Source organism: Macrotis lagotis, chromosome 6 (genome assembly GCF_037893015.1).
Source record: "Macrotis lagotis isolate mMagLag1 chromosome 6, bilby.v1.9.chrom.fasta, whole genome shotgun sequence".
In the NCBI taxonomy this organism is placed as follows: domain Eukaryota; kingdom Metazoa; phylum Chordata; class Mammalia; order Peramelemorphia; family Peramelidae; genus Macrotis; species Macrotis lagotis.
Genome location: NC_133663.1, coordinates 167,675,864 through 167,701,418, shown reverse-complemented (window position 1 = coordinate 167,701,418; position 25,555 = coordinate 167,675,864). Strand labels below are relative to the sequence as shown.

General features: G+C 34.4%; 1 protein-coding gene across 1 annotated transcript in view; it reads right to left on the bottom strand.

Moving 5' to 3' along the window:
* ITGBL1 (integrin subunit beta like 1) overlaps positions 1–25,555 on the bottom strand; it is a 422,854-nt gene that overhangs the window by 10,272 nt on the left and 387,027 nt on the right. Inside the window, exon 9 of the mRNA XM_074191980.1 lies at positions 5,882–6,028. Coding sequence (XP_074048081.1) covers positions 5,882–6,028 — 147 coding nt within the window. The remainder of the gene's footprint in view (positions 1–5,881; positions 6,029–25,555) is intronic.

Sequence of the window (25,555 nt, the reverse complement as noted above, 5' to 3'; positions counted from 1 at the left end):
CATATGCAACAGTGCTGAGTTATCTACCACAGGAGATCTCTGAGCAGCTTCTAGATTATAAAGATAATTCCTAATTATGCATAGATTGAACTAATAACCTCTAAATAGATTGCTTCTAAACTGTGATATTCAGAATCTAAATTTTAGGTCAACTTTCTTCTTCCCAGCATGCATGATCTACATTAGTGGGTATCACTGAAGCTTTATCTTAAGATAGCTTTAATCTTGATAAATACCTCTTGGAAAAAGACTACCAACACTTCAGCCTCTGTAGCAAGATTATCTGTGCCATATCTTGAAAGCCCTTTGTCAACATCATTCTATTCACTGCTCCTGATTTCTATTTATTCCCCTGCAACCCAGAGAAAGCAGGGGCTACAAATTCATCATTTTTAAAGTGGAGGAGAGAAGGGTTCAGTTGAAACCTTTATTGTATCCACTGTACATTTTCAGCATAAAATAGAACACAAATAAGAGTATTCCTTGACTGGGTAGGGAAGGTAGTAAAATTTCATTGATTTAAGCATTTATTTTTTAATTAAACTTGTGATTATATTGATATAAGAAATTCTAGGTCAGGAAATTCTCTCTATCAATGCAAATCATTACCTGCCCAGCAAATTTCAGTTTTAGAGACAGTAGTTTGGGATACAAATAAGTATGCTTAGTGTCTTTATCAAGCTAATCTAGCCCATTTTCATCAAATGCAGAAATGAAACTTGTCTTACTGACTCTGAGGTCAACTGCTTTTGCACAAATTTCTAACTCTTCCTAAATCAGGTCATTTTTGTGCTACATTAATAACACAGGCATATCCCTATACACTGAATAATTTTTACTCAAAAAGTTAATAGGAAAAGTCAAGAAATGAGATTAATCATACATTAAATGAGAGATGAGAGACCTTAAGGCAAGAAGGTTAGTTAGCATTGGAGTACAGAAGGCATACATGTGTTCAAGCCTTGCCTCTGACAAAAACTGTGTCAAGTGGGACCTTGGGCAAATTGTTGATAGAGCAGCACCCCCAAAAAACAGATTACAAAATAGGTCACAGACAAGTTGCTGATCTATTCCAGGGAAGGGATTCCTATACCACAAATGCCCTGGGATACCTCCAAGGTTATGAATAATTAAGCAAGAATAACTATAAGTATGTATTGGGATGATAATTGCCCAATCTGCCAGAAAAATCACTGAGACAGACCTCTGAGCCCATGATACATTTTAAAAGGTTTCATGGTCCTCTCTAGTGACATGGCCCTCAAATCTTTCTCATGACTTGAGATGCTCCCCCTTCTTCTAAGACCTTATTTTTATAAGACTTGATACCATGATGGATATCTTAATACTCTACAGGGGCTACACAAAATACAGAATACCATTAACTTCTGTCGATAGATCTTGTTTTTGAGGGCCAAAAATTAAGATGGGACAAGATAAAAGTCTCCAGTGACCAAGTGGTCATAAAATGATCAGCTGCTCATTCTGGGCAAAAGAAAAATGTCCAGGGTACAAAAATGAGTTGGGGGACTTTCCAAATAATCAAGGCATCCCACCTATGCTGAGTTTGCAAGTGAAGTTTGAATAAAACAGGATGGAGATACCTTGTCATTATTCTTATGGTTGCATAAGTGAGCACCATAACTGGTAAACAATAATACTGAACATTCTATTCAAGTTTGAAGCCTGCTAAAAAAGCCTACCATAAGAACATATCTTATCTAATTATCCCTTATTGATTTATGTAAAATATCAAAATGATTATTACTGATTGGAATAGAGTAGTGGTCCTTATGTATCATATATCACATATAATACTCAAATATGAACTTATTTTAACAGAAAACAATAAAATACACATCAATAAAATTAACTAAATGTAATTAATTTAGCCTGCTGGATTAAAACTCAAGGTCTTCATTAAACCAGTAAAATAATATCATTTTCTAAATCAATGAACAGAAAGTTCCAGTTAACCCTAGTATATACTTCCTGTGAAAACTGATAAAAAAAGTTTCTAAATAATTCATTATTCTAAATTCATCATTCTAAATAATTTATTAACATATACCTTAACCATACCTAAAAATTATCCTCGTGATATATTTGTCCACATAACCCTACAACTCCCCACTAAGGGATCAATTAGCTTCCCTTTAAAGACTTTCATTAAGTGGGAATCTGTTATCCCCATTCTACTTTTAGATTGCTCCTAATTGTTAGGAAGTTATTCTTGTCATCCAGCCTAAATCTGTCCCTCTGCAACTTCAACCTATTACTCCTAATTCTTCCCTAGGGGCCTAAACTGAAACATCTAATTTTTCTTGGACAAGGCAACCCTTTAAATACTTGAAGAGAGCTATCATCTATCTTGAATACCACTCTTCCACCCCTGAATATCTGCAAGTTGGCAGAGATTTCTCTGAAACTTTGGAGCTACCTGAGAGGTTACGGGACATTCTGAGAGTCACAAAGTTAGTATGTGTAAGTCTTGAACCCAGAGATAAAACTTAACACACTACATCATGCTACCTGATATTCCAAAAGTTAAATCCCCCTTGAACTTTCAATTTTCCCTCATGATTTCAAATTTTACCATTCTACTCAGTTTCCTTTCAACTTATTCCTTCCTAAAATGTGACATACAGAATTGAATAGAATACAATGTGGTCACAAAATCCAACTCTAAATCTTTTTTAAAAAATATATATCATGACTCACATAAACACAGGAAATCAAGAGCTGACTGTATACACATACACACACATATTAAGTGTTTTTTGTGTCTATGTGTGTGTGTGTGTGTGTGTGTGTTTCTCTCTGGAAAAGGATAAGAATTTCTTATGGTACGCCTTGGGGAGCTCTTCACTTCCTGTTAAAATAATTTTTTTTGACCATTAAGAAGACAGTACCATGGATCCTCAGGTACTGGGGACCCTCTACTCTTCAAGATGTTTGTGATAGTGTGGGATAAATAATATAAATATTATTTGCCCTAAAAGCAGAAGTCACTCAATACTTCTCACTAATTCTGAATTTTAATCAGACTCATCTTTGAATTTTTTTGAAACTTAGGTTTATAAAATTTTTATTAACTTCATAGTTAATGGATCCTTGGAGTATTATGTCTTTTTCTACTGTTTATAGATAAATGAGTTAGATAGTGTAATGGATAATAAAAGACCTGAAGTCAGGAAGATCTGAGTTCATATTTTGCCTCAGACATTAGTTGTGTGACCCAAGCAAGTCACTTAATCTCTGTATGTCTCAGGTTCCTCATCTGTAAAATGGTGATAAAAATAGCACCTATTTCCCAGGTTTGTTGTGAGGATAAAATTGGATATTTTTAAAAGTACTTTGCAACTCTTAAAGTACAATATAATTTCTGGCTATTATTATCATATCACAACAAAATTATCAGGAAGTCTGGATTTCTTAACAGACTCTAAGTGCCCTGAGGGCAGAGGCTGTATCTCAACATCACATCTTTCCCACTGTTTCCTACACTATCCTACTCAAAGCTGACACTGAATAAAAATTAGTGGAATCAAATGAAATGTAATTGAAATGACATCTGCCTAATAAACCTGAACTATGACTAAAAGAGAGACCCTGAGTTCAAAAGGAAAATTACAAATTCAAAAAATAATTGAAAAAAAGGGATTAAAGTCACAAACAGAATAACCCCATAGATAGTCTTTATTTGACTACCACCATTAGGTCTCTCAAAAGCTGAAAAGAAAAGAGGGTGCAGCTAAGTGGTACAGTGGATAGAGAACCGGCCCTGATGTCAGGAGAACCTAAGTTCAAATTTGACCTCTGACACTTAATAATTGCCTGGCTGTGTGACCTTGGGCAAGTCATTTAGTCCCATTGCCTTAAATTAAAAAAGAAAGAAACTGAAAAGAATAAAAATACATGTATGACAGAAGCAAATATATATATATATATATATATATATATATGTACATACACACATATTTGTGGCTTCCCTGAGAAACAAAAAGAAAACAAAAATTATAAATATTGTTCATATCAACTTCTAATATTCAGTCTAATTTCTTAAATATTTAGCCATGTGGATGTAAGTTACTTTGCATAAGTAAATTTAGTGTGACTTTACTTCTCCCACCATTTCCAAGACTTTAAAGCTGGGAACATGGAAATGTCAAGATGACATAACCTTTTCCTTCATTGAGTGTGACAGTTATGATAATGAGTATTTCAAAGATTCCTGATGCTCCTTGTACCAACACAGGTCAGGACCTCAATGTGCCTTAGAAGACTGCCTTTTGAGCTGATATGGTTAAAACAAGTCACCATCCTATTTCAATTTATGAATGACTCTCTCCAAATTTAGCATTGATAAGTCCTCAGATTTACTGTTATGGGCCTATCTTTGAAACACACCTGGCTTAGCAAGAACTATCTGAGATTGTATCCTGTTCCTTCAAATATTGAGGCTCAATTTCAAGTCCACCATAGAGTGGACCAAGTAAAATGCTATTTAATATTTGTACCATTCATCAAGACAAAATGAAGTGCTTAGGAACAAAATGCTTGCTGAATTTTTGAGGACAGAATGTAACTAATTCTTACATTCTCTATAATTTTTCTATAATTTTCCCACATCAAGGCTAAAAGGCATCTGTTTGCCAATGCTATGTCCTGTAATTACCTCACCATGTGTCTGTATTCTAGCATTTCAGAATCTAACTCATGTCACCCTTTCTCTTATTTGTTCATATATATAGTACTTGGCAAAATACTTTGCTTTAGCATGTTCTGTGATTCAATGTTACAATTATGACTGGGATTCTGTTGGTATTAATCCTATTTTTTTATTTTATTTATTTTGAGTTTTACAATTTTCCCCCTAATCTTCCTTCCCTCCCCCTCCACAGAAGGCAGTTTGTTAGTCTTCACAGTGTTTCCATAGTATACACTGATTTGAGTTGAATGTGATAACAGAGAAATCGTATCCTTAAGGGAAAAAAATGAAGTATAAGAGATAGCAGAATTGTGTAGTAAGATAATGGGCCCCCCCCAAATGAAAGGTAATAGTCTTTGGTCTTTGTCCAAGCTCCACGATTCCCTCTCTGGATCCAGATGACATTCTCCACCACAGATACCCCCAAACTGTCCCCCAACCATTGCATTGATGGAATGAGCAAGTCCATCAATGTTGGTCACCACCCCCATGTTGCTGTTAGGGTGTACAATGTTTTTCTGGTTCTGCTCATCTTGCTCAGCATCAGCTCATGCAAATCCTTCCAGACTTCCCTGAAGTCCCATCCCTCCTGGTTTCTTTTTTTTTTCAAGTGAACTTTAATTTATTATTACTACTATCATTATAATAAATTTATTATAAGAATAAAGAAAAACCCCCTTCCCCCCAAGAAAATGAGAAACCTCAAGAACAGTGAGAGAGAGAGAAAAAATGTACTTCAGTCTGTGATCAGATTCCAATGTCTCTGTCTCTGGGGTGAGTTGCTTTCTTTATCATAAGTCCACCAGAGAAGTTGCTTCAATATTTTTCCCACAGTTGCTATTACTAGCTGTACCTCTACTCTATTCCTCCCCACTCTCATTTATTCTATTCTATTCTATTCTATTCTATTCTATTCTATTCTATTCTATTCTATTCTATTCTATTCTATTCTATTCTATTCTATTCTATTCTCTCTCTCTCTCTCTCTCTCTCTCTTTTCATCCTGGCCCTGTCCAAAAGTTTAACCCTACTTTCGGAGGGCTACTAAGATTTATGTGATTTAATTTCCAGACTTAAAATATGCTACAGATATAGGACATCAGAATTTTCATTCAATTGAAAACCTAAGAATAACTGTATTCTGGTTGGGTGCTCGACTACAATACTCACCCTTCCCTGAGCACAATATGCCATCTGCTGATTCACACAAACTCCTGCTTTCTTCTTCAGTTATGTTGCATTTTCTTGAATATTGACAGAGTTTTCCAAACCATCCTCTCTCACAAATGCAGCGACCACAGGAGCATTTACCATGGCCTGAAAAATAAAAAGAGAGCCAGCAAAGGTTCATTAAAAATTTGAAAGTTTTACTTGAGCTTTCAGAGGGAAAAAATAATTGCTACCATTATTATTCTTATTGGTAATATTTCTATATTACTTTGCTAATACAAAATGCTTTCTTCCTAAACTGAGGCCCAATCAACTTAAATGACTTGCTCAGGGATTGTTGATTGATGTTTGTCCTTCATTCTAGAGGAGGACAATGACATCAGGGTCTTCCCCTTCCAGATTTGCTCAGGGGTAACACTAGGAAGTGGGAAGTAACATTGAGGAGGAGAAAAAAACAACTAAATTTTAAATTAGAAGACATGAATTTAAATTCTAGTTCTTCACTGTTTAGTTCTGTGACTTTGGAGAAGACATTAAACCTCTCTAGACTTAGCTTCCCCAAAAGTAAAATGAGCAGGCTGATTTCTGAGGCCCCTTCCAACTCTAGATCTATGTTCTCGTAAAGTGTCAGAAAAGAGCTTCAAATTGCCAGAATTCTTTTGGAACTACCCCCAAAGGGCAACAAAAATGTGCATACTCTTTGAACCAGCAATACCACTACTGGGTCTATACCCTGAAGAGATGATGAGAAAGGGTAAAAATCACTTGTACAAAAATATTCATAGTAGCCCTGTTTGTGGTGGCAAAGAATTGGAAATCAAGTAAATGTCCTGCAATTGGGGAAAAGACTTAGCAAACTGTGGTATATGTATGTCATGGAACACTATTGTTCTATTAGAAACCAGGAGGGATGAGAATTCAGGGAAGCCTGAAGGGATTTGCATGAACTGATGCTGAGTGAGATGAGCAGAACCAGAAAAACACTGTACGCCCTTGACAGCAACATGATCAACCTTGATGGACTTGCTCATTCCATCAGTGCAACAATCAGGGACAATTTGGGGCTGTCTGCAATGGAGAATACCATCTGTATCCAGATAAAGAACCATGGAATTTGAACAAAGCTCAAGGACTATTCCCTTTAATTTAGGGGAAAAAAAAACTGATGTCTTATTGGATGATCTTGTTATCTCTTATACTTCATGTTTCTTCCTTAAGGACATGATTTCTCTCTCATTACAGTCAATTTGGATCAATGTACAACATGGAAACAATGTAAAGACTGACAAATTGCTTTCTGTGGGGGGTGGGGTAGGAGAGGGAAGTAAGATGAAATCGTTAATTAAAAAAACATGAGATTTCTGACTCCAAGTCAATAGTCAATAATAAATAAACATTTATTAGGTGGCTCCTGTGAACCAGGTTGGGTATACAAATAAGAAAGATAGTACCTGCTCTCAAGGAGCTCACAATCTAATGGGGGGAAATAAAATACAAAAAGAAGCTAAAAACCCTGTACTTTTCTCACTGAAGCAGGTTGCCTCAAATAAACTACAATATTGAACTTCCTATCTGAGGAAAACACTATTCTGGTTCTTTCTGCATTAGTCAGCTCAACCATAATTGCCAGATGAACTCTCCAGACAGTGCTCAAGCTTAATGTGATAAATCTGGAGCTCGAATCAGAGGAGGACCCAAGAGGAAAGCAAACTTTGAAGTTATTTAAAGTGGAATTCCTCTGTCCTCTATTGATAGATAACAAAACACATCCTCATTTGCATTTTTATCAGTTAAAAAGACTTAGAGCTGATTCTCATCATGGACACCATGGCATCTGGACCAATTTGAAAAGCTGGTCACGTTTCAATTACTTGCAACATTTTATCGATTGCTTTTCCTACTTCTTCCTAAGTGGTATATAAGTTAACTGTTTTCTCCCATCAATACCTGATTCTGTATTGCTTATAATAAATATGCCCAAGAATAAGAATATCTAGCTCTTATATATCATTGAAGTTTACAAAGTACTTTATATGTGTTATCTCATTTAATCCTCATGGCCCCTCTGATAGTTAGGTGCTATGGTTATCCCCATTATATAAAGAAATTGAAACATAAAGAAGTTGTCACTTATCCAGGGTTACTCAGCTAATCTATTTCTGAGGCAGGATTTAAACTCAGATATTCTTGACTCCAAGTACAATGATCTTTAAACTATGCCAGCGAACTGATTTAAGTCTTCCTACTAATTTGGATACAATCATGTTTAAGCAGCAATATGTATGACTATGTGATGAATATAATCTGGAATATATTGATGCTATTTGGACTAATGTTTTATGAAATTTGAATTTAAGATATTGGGGATATTTTTATTCCTGCCATTGACCTTATAATCTGGGATATTCATTGGCCACACAGAGAATATCTATATCTCACAATCTATATCTAGCAAATATAGAAAATAGATAAAACCATGGTACAAATTGTATCTAGAAACATAGATGGAAAGCTGGAAGGGTGCTCCAAGGCCATTTAATACAAACCCCTCATTGTATAGAAGAAGAAAATAAGGACCCAGTAATTTATATCCCTTGCTCAGAGTAACATATGTAAGTCTCAGAATTGTGATGTGAACTAAGTGTTCTGATTTGGGAATATTCATTAGTTATTCTTCAAAAGACATATTGATGTGCACATTAAGGAGAGTGTCAGTGACTCTCCTTTACCATCTTCATGAACAGATAACCTTTACAAAGTACCTGCTTTGTGCCTGCCATTATGGTAAATACTGAGGATACACAGATGAAAGAAAGATAATCCCTGGACTCAAGAAGCTTAGGAAATACAACATACACATATAGAGAGATACATGTGCCAAACATATTCACAATATCTTGATGAAGAAAGTCCTATAAGGAAGGGAAATCTGGGGAGAACCATAAAAGGCCTCCTAAATCTTTCATTTGAATTAAATTTTGAAGAAAATCAAGGAATCTAGAAGGCTAAAATAAAGAGGAAGGATATTCTACATAAAGAAAAGTCAGTTAAAAGGGCAGGATCAGTATAGTTGAGAAGGTCAAAGCCTTGGAGTCAGGAAGTTCTGGGTTCAAGTCTTGTTTCAGATACATACTAGCTGTCTGACCATGAGCAAATTGTTCCATCTCTCAGTAACCTATACAAAACTTCTAATATTGCAAATTACAAAGAAGTTGCTAATTTGCATATGTGGAGAGAGTTTTCTTATACTAAAGATAGTATAAGACTATCTATCCTTCCCCATGGGGCATCCATCTCCCACCTAAAAATACACAGAAAGCACATTCACCAATTTGTTGCATCCAAGATCTCTCCTTTCCAAAGCAACTAAATTTTAATTATGCCCTGACATTTAATAATATGGTACTTTTCAGACTTCTTTCTCATTCTTGCTTATTTCAGTAGTATCTGCTTAGCAGAAAGACCATCTTCAGATAACTCTGTAATCTGTGGATAGCTATAAAAAAGGCTTTGACTTTGGGTCTCTGGCCATTTATTCTTTTACTGGGACCTTTATAATAATAATACTGTTGTTATTGTTCAGTCATTTTTCAATCATGACCAACTCTTTGTGACCCCATTTGGAGTTTTCTTGGTAAATATACTGGAATAGTTTGCCATTTTATTGGAGAAGAAAAATGAGCTGGAGAGGTCATTTTATGATGAGGAAACTGAGGCAAAGAGGTTGAAGTGACTTGCTCAGGGAACACAATTAATAAGAGTCTGAGGCCAAACTTAAAATTGAGTCCAGGCATAGCATTTTATTCTTTCTCCCTCAGGACAACTGAATGGTAAAGTAGGTAGAGTGCTGCATCTGGAGTGAGGGAGAATCATTTTCTTGAGTTCACATCTGGTCTTAGACACTAGCTAGCTATGTGACGTTGGGCAAGTCATTTAACCCTGTTCACCTCAGTTTCCTTGAGAAGGCAATAATAAATAACTCCAGCATCTCAATAAATAAAGCATCTCAACTCTCAGTCATTTCTTAATGTAATTCCTTCAAAGTGGCATAGTTCTAACCCATTCTTCAAGTTCCAATTCAAGTCCCATCTTCTCCACAAACTTTTCCTACATAGCCCTACATTGAATTTGTCTTTTTGTTACACTTACTATATATGCTCTAAATATATATATATGTATATATATATATAAATATACACACACACACATATATATATATGTATATATACATATATATGTATATATATATATATATATATATATATATATAATAAAATAAAGAGAGCTAGAACATGGAGGAGAAAGAAAGAGAGTAAAGGAAATAATTTTGCAGCAGAAGCCATACCTGTCAGATTCTGGAAGTGAGATAATATGAACCAACATACTATTGGATTTAGAATCAAAGATTGAAAAATTAATAATCATAGTTCCCATTAACAAAAGCCATTAAGACAGACAAAATGCCTCTGCCATGAATATCTGTGAGGCAATTAGCATAAGCATTACTATCCCAATTTTTTTAAAAAACTCAAGCTCAGAGAGTTATATGACTCACCCTGGGGTGGGGGAAGAGTAAGTACAAAGCACAGCCTTAATCTGACCCCAAATCCCTTGATCCTAAATCAAGTACTTCTCTTGTGCCAGATTACCTCTTATGCAGAATATCTTGGTAAGAGGTATTCTGATTGCTTCTTCTCCACCACTGCCCTATGACCTGAAGACAGGCTAGAGAAGAAAGATCTCAGCAAAGATGTAATAACTGTTTGTCATGTGGAAGACTCATCCATCTGGGCCCCATAAAATCTGATGAAGAGTTGCAAGTCAAAGCTGCAAAGTACCAGGTTTTAGGCTGATACAAGAAAAAATCTTGCTTATAACAAAAGCTATCACAAAGTGGAATGGGTTGCTTTGAAAGATGGTGGGTTCCCCAATACTGAGACCATCCAAAGCTGAATGATCACTTATTCAAGGATTCTTGTTCATGTAAAGGATGAACATGAAGTAGCTAATAGATTAAATCCATCAAAAATATTTACTAAGTGATGCCCATATAGAAAGATATTACTATGTGGTATAAATTATATAGGAAAGTATGAAAAAATTTTCTACTCCCACATTTGCAATCTAAATGAGCTGATAAGATGTGAATTTTGGGGTAAAAATAATAGGGGAATTTGTTTAACTTGGCAACCTTTGTATGTTACAGTAGTTTTGTTTTCCTTCCAGGAAAAGGTGAAAATAAGTAAATTTTTGACAATTTAAAAAATAACAACAGTGAATATTTATATAATGCTTACCATGTGCAAGGGCTAAGTACTTTACAATTATCATCTCATTTGGTCCTCACAACTTTGAAAGGTAGGCACTTTTATTTTCCCCTTTTGTCATGTGAGGAAATGGAGGCCAATAGAGATTAAGTGGCTTGCCTAGGTTCACATAGGTAGTAAACCAGGACTCCAGACCCAGAATACTATCTACACACCACTTAGTTGACCCAATAGAATTTGTACATGAGAGAAATTAAATAATTATACACCCAAAAGTCAAGAATTAAAATAAATATGACAAGCCAGTATGTGACTAGTTGGCATATGAAGGATATAGACAAAAATAGTGCTATGAGTTCAGTGGAAATTTAGCTCAGAACAAATGACCACATAGAAAAGGCAAAACTTAAGTTAGGCCTTTTGAGGAAAGGTAAAATTTGAATAGATAGGAAGGAGAATAGGGAAAGGAAGCAAAGCCAAAAGGTACAATGGTACAAGAGATATTTTAAAGTGGTGACAAAAAATACCTCTCCTTTCTCACCTCCTTAGTCAACATCTTCACTAGTGTTAATGAAACAAAAGATATTGGGACAAGATGTAAATAGTTCCAAGGGCTTCTTCTATGCTCTCCTCAGTGCTTCCATTGCTTCCTAAACTGCTTCCCCCTTTCCCCTTCCTTCTCTCATCTGTGTAGCCAAGCAATAATGAAATCAGGCAGAAGTTACCATGAAAGCAGGAAGGCAAAACAATATATACCATCCTGAAGTTGGATTGATCAAGACTGGTAAACAAAATAATGCATTTGAAAGAGAGAGAGACAGACAGACAGACAGACACATAGAGAGACAAAGGAGAGACAGAGAGATCAAGCTAGCTTTGTTCTACTGAAAAGAAAGAAATGACTTAGTCATGTAGAGGAACATTATATAGATAGCTCTATGTTTGTTCCTGTCTGTCAGCTCTTCTACTCTATGTCTGAGCCCAAAAGTGAAACTTCTGACTCATACCTGTCAATGAGCAGCTAAAGATAGAGTTCTGGATCTGTTCCAAACCTACCTCACTTGAGACTTATGGCTTTTGTATATTCAAAATTCATTGAATCCCAGAAGCAAGTTGTTTCACTCATGCTGTCAATGGGAACATAATCAGTATTAACCAATAAGGGAAAGGATGTTGAAACTAATTCCCATGGCATAAATGACTTGTTACAAAATGCTAATTTTATCATGTTACTCTCGAAAACTTCCCATGACTCCTCAATCAGTTCAGACTGAAAGTTAAAATTAGCATTATCTGTTGTAACCCCCCCCCCCAGTAAAAACCCTAAATCACACCATTATCCCATTAGCAGATCAGTAAGTTAGTCTAGTTATTATCTCCCCAATGTCTTATGGAAAGGTACATTTAGTTTCAATTTTGAGGCTTTTACTGATGCAGTTCCTTCAAACTATTGTTCTCTTTCTCCTGTGCACAGAGGAATTGATTCTATCCATTCTTCATGGTACCCACCTTCTCCACAAAGCCTTTCCCATATGGTCTCACACTGATCTCATTTCATGAATTTTTATAGCACTTAATGTATATGCTAATTATTTCAGTAATTGTCAATCTTGCTCTCTTAGTTAACTATTTCAATGTATTTACCTTATTACTTCAAACTGCCTGTAAACTAAGGGATAAAGGGGACTTTTCTCTAATAATTTTACATCTACTTAAAGCTTAATACTGTGTGTGTGTGTGTGTGTGTGTGTGTGTGTAGGCATTCACACAAACATAAATGATGTGCAACATGGTACTGTGGAATTAGTCATGGGTAGCAAGTTGAGGCCTTGGATTCAAATTTTAACTCAGCATCTTATTGCCTGTGTGACCTTGAACCAGTACTTTAATCTCTCCATACTTCAGTTTCCTCATCTGTAAAATGAGAGAGTTGAACTGGATGCCCTCTGAGATCAATTCTCTCTTTCAATCTATGCTCCTAAATTTACTGTTACCTAATATTATCTCTGTTTTGTGGCCTTCCCAAGAAAAATCTTAAGAATTCGTGACCAAAAGAAATCCAAACAAACAATATTAGTATTCAAAAATGAAACAAAATGATCAAGTCTAGCATCTTCCCTATTTGGGTTAAGCTTACTAGAACATGGTACTTCTGGTCAAAATGGGGCTTTTAATCAATCAAATTTTAATTAATTTTTAAAGAATGGGTGGGTCAGGTAACATTATTATAAGTCGAAACAGTCTAACATAAATCAGATCTAGGAAATTACTGAGGATTATATGTTAGGTCTTAATGCAGGAGGCTTCTTCAGGAAAGCATTCTTTTTTTTTTCCTGTCTAATAGTATCCCAGTGAACAGCTGTCTCCTCAGTAGCAAGTGACTCATTATAAACATTCAGATGCAAAGCAATAAGGGTTCTTTATCACTTGCTATTTCATTTATTACATCCTTTCCCCATAGTTCCATAGGCATCTGGTCTGGATGGCATATTATTAATAATGCATTGCAGGTCAGAAAAGGAGAGGGGAAAAATCTGTATTCAAATAATTTAATATTCCACTCATATATCTCTCTTAAAAGACTGAGACTTGTTTATAGGAAGATGGCAGTTAGATATGGATACTAGGCTTGGGTCCCTTTTTTATAACTTCACAATTAATAAGAAAGGTACACAATAGCATAATAATAATAATAATAATAATAGAAATAAGGAATTACTTTGCCACTGTGTAATTATCAGGAATATATGCATACATACATCTATATGAAGAGAGGGAGAGGGAGGGGGAGGAGGAGGGGGAGGGGAGAGGGAGAAGGAGGGGGAGGGGAGGGGGAGAGGGAGAGGGGGAGAGAGGGAGAGGGAGAGGGGGAGAGGGAGAGGGGGAGAGAGGGAGAGGGAGAGGGAGAGAGGGAGAGGGAGAGAAATAAAGATCATTTTATAAACTAGCTAGCTACTCCCAGTGCTCTCTTTTTACTTGTTCATGTTTCAAAATCCATGTGGATACTGTAGTATCAGAGTGCAAATTTAGGATTCTCTACATGGCAGTTTCATAGGCAGAAACCCAACTATACTCCTAAATTGACAAATGTCCTGAATCTTAGTAGTCCTGGGGATCGGGTTGGAAGAAAAATGGAAATAGCAAAGTAGGCAGAAACCCATAATTGCAGCACTTTATCAGGACACTAACTAGTATGGATTACAAACTGAGCTCAATTTCCTCCATCTTGTTTTCAACCAATTAAAAGACGTTGCCATGTTCCTCAACGATTAATCCTCAAAAACATACTGTATGATAACATCTGTTCAAGGAGACTTAAAAGGTTCCCCAAGTTCAGAAATCAAATTGGTCATTAAGGTCAAGGTATTTTATCTGATCAGCCAGTTCTTGCAACAATCCCTCCCAATTTCATTTGGCATGAAACCATCCTCCCCTTCTTTGTGTTTTAAGGATATATATATATATATATATATATATGTATATGTATGTATATCATATAAACTCCCTTTGGGGAATCTCTGTTCATGCAAGTGGGGAACAAAATAAATCTAAAACTCTGGTATTTTCCTATCACCTACACTATGAAAAGGGGATCCAATAAAATATTAAGTGAACATTAGAACACATAGTTGAGAAGAAGTCCTTTCATTGGGTTCTGCTTTCAAAAAGTATACCTGCCCCTGAAGGAGTTGTGATTACATGGATTAAGGGATTGGAATTGAAAAAGATTGACAAGTATGGAGGAGGAAAGCGTCTAGCATTGTGGAGATGGTTGCAATGTAACTAAAGTAGTAGTCTATAGACTAGACTTCCTGCAGGAAGGCTTAATGAAAAAAAGAAAACAGTTCCTATTTCAAGGAGCTGTTGGAATATTCCTTTGACAGAGTTTTAGTCTATTATACTTGGAAAGAGTCACAGATTTGGAGAGACTAGGCATCAGTGTATGTGTATTACCAAGTCTATTTTAATGTTTTCTGATGTAGAAGGGAAATGATTGCTAGTAGGAAATCTAATAGTAGGAAGGGCACCACAGAAAAAAAGTAAAATGGATGAAAAAAATAGACAAAGGAAGAAATATATTGAGTCTAGAAAATAATACAATGAATAACTGTTTTTTTTCCTGAAGGACATTGAGTTGGCTACTTATTTCACAGGTAAAATATTATAAATGAAAAAAAACAACTAAAATTCATATAGATGATAATAACAGTTGTTAAAGGGTAGAAATTAAAACTCTCATGTAAGAAATTCTTTTTATTTTCAAGGCATATGGGGATAAGTGGCTTGCCCAAGGCCACACAGCAGGGTAATTATTAAGTGTCTGAGGCCGATTTGAACTCAGGTACTCCTGACTCCAGGGCTGGTGCTCTATCCACTGCTCCACCTAGCCGCCCTTCATGTAATAAATTCTTAAGATAAATGAGAGAGTAGAACATTTATTCATAAATGAGAAATCCTCCAAAACAAGAAATTTTCTGGATTAAAAAGGACAAGAGTATTGGAACACAAAACAACAAAAAGAGAAAGAAAATTGAAAAAAATCAAAAGACCAAATGATCTGAGAGCTCTATAAAACAGCTACTGAATTTGGAGATAAGATGTTCAAATATGATATGAGAAGTATAAGGCTTCCAGCAAAACATTGTTCAGAAATGAAAACTCAAATATCATACCTGGAAATTTTCCAGAAGTGTTGGAACAAGACATTAAGATTAAAAGAAATATCAGAACAAAGAGACTCTCCCCAAATTCAAAACACCAAGACATATTCTAGCCTATGTTTAGAAGGATAATGTTAAACAACAATTATTATGGGCACTGCAGAGAAAACCTGACTTATGTTAAAAGAAAGAAATCACAATAATGCCAGACTATTTCTTCCTTACAGGAAATCAAGTGATTAGGAAAACTATCTACATAATTGACCATATCAATAATAAAATTAACAGAAATTATATGATTATCTCAATAGCTGCTGAAAAAGCCTTTGACAAAATACAACACAAATTCCTTAAAAACCACAGAATAGGAATAATTGGAATTTTTCTTAAAATAATAAACTCTATCTAAAACCTTCAGCATACATTCTATGTAATGGGGATGTAAACTAGGAACATTTCCAATATAATCAGGGGTGACACCAAGATGCTCAGTATCAGCCCTACCATTCAATATAGTATTAGAAATATTAGTTTTAGCAATAATAGAAGAAAAAAGAAATTGAAGAATTAGAATTGGCAAAGAGGAAACAGAACTTTCACTCTTTGCAGAACATATATATGATGGTATACTTATAGAACCCTAGAACATCAACTAAAAAACTACCTGGGGGTGGCTAGGTGGTGCAGTGGATAGAGCACCGGCCCTGGAGTCAGGAGTACCTGAGTTCAAATCTCACCTCAGACACTTAATAATTACCTAGTCGTGTGGCCTTGGGCAAGCCACTTAACCCCATTTGCTTTGCAAAAACCTAACAACAAAAAACTACCTGAGACAGTCAATAACTTCAGTAAAAGAGCAGGATATAAGCAAAATAACAGTATATAAGATAAACCCACATAAATCATCAGCATTTTTATATATGAATAATAAAGCCCAAGGGCAAGAGATATAGAAATTTCATTTAAAGTAACTGTAGAGAGCATAAAATGGGAATCTACTTCCCAAATAAACCTCAAAAACTATATGAACACAATTACAAAATACTTTTCACACAAATAAAGTCAGATCTAAGCAAATGGGGAAAAAACCCATCAATTGTTCATTGTTAGACTAAGCTAATATATGACAATTCTACCCAAATTAAATTATTTATTCAGTGCCATACCAAACTAAAGAAAAAGCCTATTCTATAGAGCTAGGGAAAAAAAATGGTAATAAAATTCATCTGGAGCAACAAAGCATCAAGAATATCAAGGGAACTGATGAAAAAAACTGAAAAGGAAGGTGCCTAGTTGTACTGGATCTAAAACTAGATTACAAAGAGAGTCATCAAAACTGCCTGGTACTAATTAAGAAATAGAGTAATGGACCAGTGGATTAGAGCAGGTACAAAAGAAACAGTAGTAATCTATTATTTGATAAATGCAAAGACGTTAACTTCTGGTATCAGAACTCACTATTGGACCAAAACTGCTAGGATAACTGGAAAATAGTATGGAAAAAACTAGACATAGACACACATTTCACAACTTCTACCAAAATAAGGTCAAATTGGGTACAGTATTTAGACATAAAGAGTGATACCATAGACCAATTAATAGAACAAGAAATATACTTTCAGATCTATAGAAAGGAGGGAAATGTATGATCAAACAAGAAGTAAAGAACTTTATAAATTGCAAAATTGATTATTTTGACTATATAAAATTAAAAACCTTTTGCACTAATAAAACTAATGCAGACAAGATTAGAAGGAAAACAAATCTGGGAAATAATTTTGACAGCTAGTGCTTCTTATAAAAGACTCATTTCTAAAATATAAAGAGAACTGAATCAAATTTAGAAGATTTCAAGTCATTCTCTAATTGATAAATGATCAAAGGATATGAATAGGCAGGTTTCAGATGAAGAAATTAAAGATATATATGGAGAGAGAGAGATACTTATCTAAATGTAAAAAATGCTTCCAATCATTATTGATAAGAGAAATGCAAATTGAAACAACTCTGAGGTACCACCTCACACCTATCAGATTGATTAAGATAACAAAAGAGGAAAATGATCAATGTTGGAGAAATATGGGTCAAAATTTGGATATTAGTGTGCTGTTGGTGGAGTTGTGAACTGATCCAGTCATTCTGGAGAGCAATCTGGAACTATGCCCAAAGAACAATAAAAACTGATCACACCCTTTGATTCAACAATACCAACACTAGGCTAATATCCCAAAGAATTCGCAAAAACTGAAAAGTTTCACATGTTCAAAAACATTTATATCAACTCTTTTTTTATTGTAGTGACAAAGAACTAGAAACTGAGGGTTTTCCCATCAATTGTGAAATGACTGAACAACTTATGCTATATGAATATTATGGAATACCTTTGTTCTATAAGAAATCATGAATGGTTGAACTTTAGAGAAGCATGGAAAGAATTACATGAACTGATGCTGAGTGAGGTGAACAGAACCAAGAGAACATTGTACATATTAACAACACTATGAGATGATCAACTATGATGCATGCAGCTCCCCTCAGTAGTTGAGAGATCATGGAAAACCCTGAGAGATCTGTTATGAACAATGCCATCCAAAACCAGGGGAAAAAATAGTCTGAATGCATACTATGTTCACTTTTTAAAAATTTCTTTTATGTTACATCTTCTTCTCTCATTTTTTTCCTTTTCCCTTAATCCTAATTCTTCTTTCATAACATGATCAATATGTAAAATGTTAAATAAAAATGTACATGAACAACTTTTACCAGACTATTCACTACCATGAGGAGGGAAAGGAAAGGAAGATGATTTAAAAAAATGTGGAACTCATAAATTTACAAATTGATGAGTGTTGAAAACTACCATTGCATATAATTGGAACAAAAAAAAATTCAATTAAAAAAATCACCTGGCATTGGGAAAAGATAATCAGAAAAGTAGTAACTGTCAGATTTTGTCTCTGATTTCCATGCACTTTACAAGAGAGTTTAATAATCAATGAAATTTTGTGCTTTCAGCAAAAAGAAATTTTGAGACATTATTTCAAAAGCAAAACAAAAAATAACAAAAAAGAGGTGAACTAGTCAATCTTATTGAAAACATGTAAAACAAAAGAAAAGACTAATGAAATCCATGTCTCCCACCATCTATCATATATATAGTTATAGCTGGGATTTTTGGAGGAGATGGAACTTTTCTCTTCACATTATATTAAGGATTTTGAAAGGAGAGAAAGAGAGAGAGAGAGAGAGAGAGAGAGAGAGAGAGAGAGAGAGAGAGAGAGAGAGAAAACAGAGACAGAGAAATCAGAATCAAAGGAATAAAAACCAAAGAACAGCTTAAAAATCAGGAGTAAGGAAGGAAACAAAGATAATTATTATTGAAAGGAGAAAGAAAATGTTTCTTCATTAAAAATTAATATGGGAGGAATGTATAAAAAAGATGGCAAAGAATAAAGACTTTCTGACAGGAAGACAAAAAATTGTTAGGTTATATGTATATTAAGTTTTTAATTCCTCATCTTATCTTGAGAGACAAAAAAAAGTAGGAAAAAGTCATTGGTAGAACTATCACACAGAATAAGAAGTAGGGTTCTCCTAATGGATGATAAATGTTTTTGTAACTTCATGGAGAATTGCCCAAATTTGGTAGGGGAAAGTGTACAATAAGAGTCTTACAACAAACCTCACTCATTGAGGTTAGACACTCCAGGAAAATATTTTCTCAGAGCAAGTTCCATTTTTCATGGGACTAATTCCCACTATACAAAAAGGAATTGCTGTGTTTCTGTGTATATATGACTCAGAGGGAGATGGGGTAAGGTATATTGATAGGTGATAAGGAAGCAATGGGACTAATCTGTTGACCTAGCACCATTTTTATCATGAGAATCAAGTTCCATTAAAGATCTTTAAAAATAAAAGATAATTCTGAACCTGGAGACTGTTAGATGGTCTAAATAGTTGCTTATGTTAACCTCAGAACCTCAAAAAAATTATATGGCATACCTAATCATTATATTAGAATTCAGAAAAAAAAACAAAACAAAATTACTCCCACCTGAACATTCCCAAAGTAAAAATTCCATAAATGATTCCTGAGAACTTTGGTACTTAGAGCTCTCATCGACTATTTCTAGTCTCAAAGCAACTCCATGTGCTTGTCAAAATCTCCAGCAATCTCACAGGTTTGTAAGTCACATTATTTTTTTTTAGGTGTTTGCAAGGCAATGGGGTTAAGTGACTTGCCCAAGGCCACACAGCTAGGCAATTATTAAGTGTCTGAGGTTGGATTTGAACTCAGGTACTCCTGACTCCAGGGCCGGTTCTCTATCCACTGTGCCACCTAGCTGCCCCAATTCACATTCTTAATGTATGAAGTGAACATACCGAATGGAAATAACTCCCTTTAAAGTCATCAGGACTTTAAAGTATCTATAGACACTGATTGTCCTCATCCATTTAAAGGAAAGCAAGAGTATAAAATCAGGCCATACCAAAAAAGATCCTGCTCATAATCTCAGAGCCACAAGTTAGTGAGAAGAAGATCTTTTAGCCTAAGATTTTAAGATTAAAATTCTGAGTGGAGATAATCCTTACCCACAGGAAGTTACTCAAGGTAAAGAATTAGATTTAGATGGTCAACTTATTCAACAACTTAAGACAGTTGAGGTCACCATTCAATCCATAGGATGAATTCATCAGTGGAAGGACAGGCAGGGCTTCAGTGTGACAGGGAATATGAGACAAGCAATAATAAAATAACATGAATTATCTAAAAAATAGAAGGAAAAATAAGAAAATTCTCAAGGAAAGACTTTCTACATTGATTAAATATTATAATGTGGATGTATGACAGGTGAAGGATGAAATGACTGATGAAACACAGATTCAAGTTTCCCAAGTATAACAATTTATTAAGCAATGCTTGCTTTTGCTTAACAAATTGGGTCCAGTAATTTTCCTCAGGTTTGACACTGGACTTCAAATACATAAGAAGACAGTTTTTTTTTAATGCTTTAAAAACAGTTAAGTGAATGATACCATTAAAAAAAGGACACAATAACCAAGATAAAACATTAGGTAAGCTTATTTATAATTGGAGGAAAAGTTAGGGACTTTACAAGTTGGGTGGGGGAAAGTGAATAGATACAATTCACAAAATAAGAAAAATATGGGTCCCATTCTCCCAACATATTTGAATGCAATCAAAGGAACATGGAAACAATAATTGATTACTATGGAAACAGTTTTCAAATAAGACACATGGGCTGCTTTAGATGGATAATTACAGGAATAACAGATCAAATCTTTGCCTCTGACTGGGTTTCTGTATAGCAAAAATCTGAGTTCCTATTTAAGGCCTCTTAGCAGTTGGTAGAAGTGATTCACCTTCCCCATCATGCAGAACTAACTTTCAATGAATGATGTTTGTTGCATTTCTCAATTTCCCCAACTGAATTGAGTTTTCTCATGAGGCAGAAATTGGACTAGACCCATAAGTGAATAGAAAGGGAAATGAGCTAGATTCAGAGTTTAGTCACAAAATGAAGTTAGTGTGGTTTATTCCATTTCCTCAGTTCTCTGATAAGAGACAGATTCTTAAGAACTCTCTCCAGAGATAATGGGATAGTAAGATATTTCAATATAAATTAAGAGGAAAAAACTTCATGAATTTAGAAAAATATAAATGAATATATATGCATAAAAATATGTATATATCATTTATATATGTATCTATATATCTATGTGTATATATGTATATACATGTATCTATCTCTATATCTCTATCTCTATCTCTATCTCTATATCTATATCTATCTATATATCATGACCAGAGAAAGAACATTTAACTACATAATGGAGAATCCTAAAAATGAAAAACTTTCTGAAAGAAAAACTGATGTGAAAGCCATTAGAGACTGAACTGGAGAAAAACTTAGAAATAAAAAAAGAAGCATCTTAAAAGAATAAAGGAGTTCTATGCAAGTCAAAATGTCTAATCTTGCTGACAAAATGTAAAGTTCCTATGTCTGCCTGCAGAGTTAGACAAAACAAAAGAACTGAACACCATAGTGCAGGAAATACAAAAATTCCACCTGTTCTAAAAATAGATAATAATAATAAGGTGATCAAGAGAATCTGCATTTACTCAGGAGATAGAAAAAGTCATAACTATATACTTAAAACTTCAAAATATATTGTATTTAAATGAGAAAATTCCAATTACAAACAATAAATTGACTAAATGCCCTTGACATAGTCAACTGCCAAGCAAGTTACTGCAATCAGTTTTGTTTTTTAAATGGGGAGGAGGTATTTTTATACATAAAAATGTTTACAACAGCACTTATTTTTCTTTAGAAGCAAAGAAACACTAAATGGAATGGATGCTCATCATCTGGAGAATGGCTAAACATATTTTATTACAAAAAGCTTATGATATATAATCCAAAAAAGATAATAAAAAGAATACTAAGAAAAGACTCATGAATTTATGTGAAGTGAAGCAAGCAGAACCAAGAACCTCTGTACATGATGACTGTTATTTGTCCTTTGGGTTTGTTTTCAAAGAGGACCAGTGACATCCTGAGTAATGTCTTGATTTGTATGTGTGTATTTAAGTAAGGCAGAGTTGCACAGTCACTAGTCTCATCTCTCTTCCTGAGTCATCAAAATCCATTGGTAGGACAAAAGTCAAGATGACCCTGGTATCCTAGATGCCTGATCAAGCTCTTAATTGCTTCATAGTGCCTGCTTCAATAACCTTCAGAACCACTGGAACAAATTATTCTCACTTTACTGTTTCACTAAGGAAAGTTTCATATACTAACTCAATAACAGGTTGAAGGCTTGGTGGTTCCCTTCAATTTGGTTTAACCTGACTACTGAGACAGTTTACTAGAATGTAGTCATTGAGCATGCTATAGCTTCTTGGAGCCACAGGTGAGAGTGGGGTGATAGGTGGACCCCAAAGGTGAATGAACAGCACTGAATAGGGCTCAGTTAGCTCACAACAGAGGTTCTAGTCTTCCAGAACACACTAAACACATGATAACAAAAACAAAGTAAATGGAAAGAACACCAGAATCAAATAATTGAAGTAAAATGCAAGAAAATCATAATGACCAAGCTAGACTTTAAAGAAGAGTTATGAGAATTCCTTTCCCATTCATGTTTTTTCAGTGAAGAGGTAGAGGATTGTAGATGTAGAATGTTGCAAATATTGTTGGACTTGACTGATGTATAATTTTACTGGAGTAGTTTTTATTTTTTTACTTTTAGATTTTTTTTGCTCAGAAAGGATAGTTTTCTGTGTGGAAGAATGGGGAAGAACAGAATGGAATATGAAAATGAAAGCAAATAATGTCCCAATATATTTTAAAAGGCTAATAAAAATAAACATCTTGTTAATTTGATGAAAAGAATCACCAAAAAATTAAAATGTAGTATATGAATCTATAATCAAAACACAGGAAATATATAAAATAATCAAAATTTGCTACAAAAATCTTAATTCCAACAAAATTGTAAATTGATGATTATCTATTAAATGTATATTTACTAAGATGAATGATTCAAGAAATTGAGATTTTTAAAACAATTCTATCTCCATAAGGAAAACTTAAAAGTCAATATTCAGCTAAAAGTAAAGAAAAAACTTTTAGAACACAAAAATTCTAACATATTCAAAAAACAAATCTATACTATAAAAAATGTTCAATGAAGAAATTAATAAAGAAGTACCAAAGAAAATCACAAACTCAGCATTTTTATAGCAAAATGCAGAAAGATAGGAAGGGAAATCCTAATAAAAATAACAATGTCAACAATATATAGGATATTTGATAAATTTACTGAAATATTGACAAGAATTGTATAAACGCAATAGAATGCTACATAAATTAAGATATAAGCATTTAGGCAATGTTTATTTTATAGTTATTTTACGCAATAAAAATAACTATTAAATTGCATTTATATAATTATTCCCATACAAATCAAGGTACCAAGGGATTATTTTATAAAACTAGACAAAACCTTAGCAAAATTAATTTACAAAACTAAAAATGTAGAATCTTAAATGAGATGTTAAAAATAAGGCAGGCATAAAGGAGGAATAGCATTTACAAATCTTAAATTATATTATGAATTTAGAAAAAAGAAATGAAAATCAATAGAATAGAGGAGAAAGCAACTGAACTCACCATCCCAATTTTTGAAAGCTCTAAGAACAAGGAACTATAAGATGGTCTCTCTATTTTATAGAATTACTGGGAAAATTGGAAAGAAATTTGATAGCTACTTGGGATAGGCCAGTCTCATGTACCATGTAACGCAATAAACTACAAGTAGCTAACAATATAGGGTTATAGCAAAGAAAAAATAAAAAAGAAAGAATGTGAGAAGGTATATCTCACAACTATTAAGGGGAGGGGAACCATTATACATGGTTTTTTTGTTGTTTTTTTGCAAGGCAAATGGGGATAAGTGGCTTGCCCAAGGCTACATAGCTAGGTAGTTATTAAGTGTCTGAGGCCATATTTGAACTCAGGTCCTCCTGACTCCAGAGCTGGTGTTCTATCCACTGTGCCACCTAGCTGCCCCAAATTTTTTAAAATAGATGATTTCAATTACATATGAATAAAAACCTTTAGCACAAACAAGATAAATGCAGTTAGAACAAGAAGAGGCAAAATCAGATGGGAAAAACTCTTCGCATTAAATTTTCCATAAAAAGTCATATCCAAGATATAAATATAAGTGACTACCTATATAGGATTAAGTAATTTCTCAACATACAAACAAAAAGAAGTTTTCAAAATTTCAATAATTATAAAGAATATGAATGAATGAATGTTTGTCCTTCATTTTCAAAGAAGACCATGATATCAGGGAGGTGATACCATAACAAGCACATGAATTGGATTGGGGTGGGGGTGGGGCTGTGCTAAATTCTCCTCCTGAACCTTCCAAGTCCAGTGGCCAGATATGAATCAGGATGACTGGAGATGGTCCTGGATGCAAGGCAGAGTTAAGGGACTTGTCCAAGGCCACACAACTAGTAACAGTCAAGTCTGAGGCTGCATTTGAACTCCCATCCTCCTGACTCCAAGACCAGGGCTATATTCACTGTGTCACCTAAGTTCATCCAATGAATATGAAAAAAATATGCAAATTTTCAATTCTGAAGTGTCACTACATTCTAACACAATGACAAAAAATGATAAAAGATGAGACTAGTTCATGTTGAGGGGCAATGGGAAGACTGGCATATAAAAACAACTGGTGGAACTGTGCATTAGTGCCATCTTTTATAGAAAAATATTGAGCATAAGTTAAAGAATTCACTCAATTACCCATGCTCAGTGAATTTACTATGGAATGTGTTTACAAAGAATATCAAAGAGAGAAATGAAAGACTCCATATATACCAAAATATTCATAATAGAATTCTTTTGTGATAGAGTTTAAGGAGGAAAAACAAATTTGGAAACAGAATGTTTGCCTATCCACTGGGAATTGACTAAATAGGTTATCATATAAAAGTAATGGAATATTGTTATGCTGTAAGAAACAACAACTAGAACCAAGGTATTATTTTACACACAGACACACAGACACACACAGACACACAGACACACAGACACACAGACACACACACACACACACACATACACATGTGCTTCAATAATGTAAATGAAATAACAAGAAAAAAATGACTTCATTTTATTTTTGTTTCTCGAGGG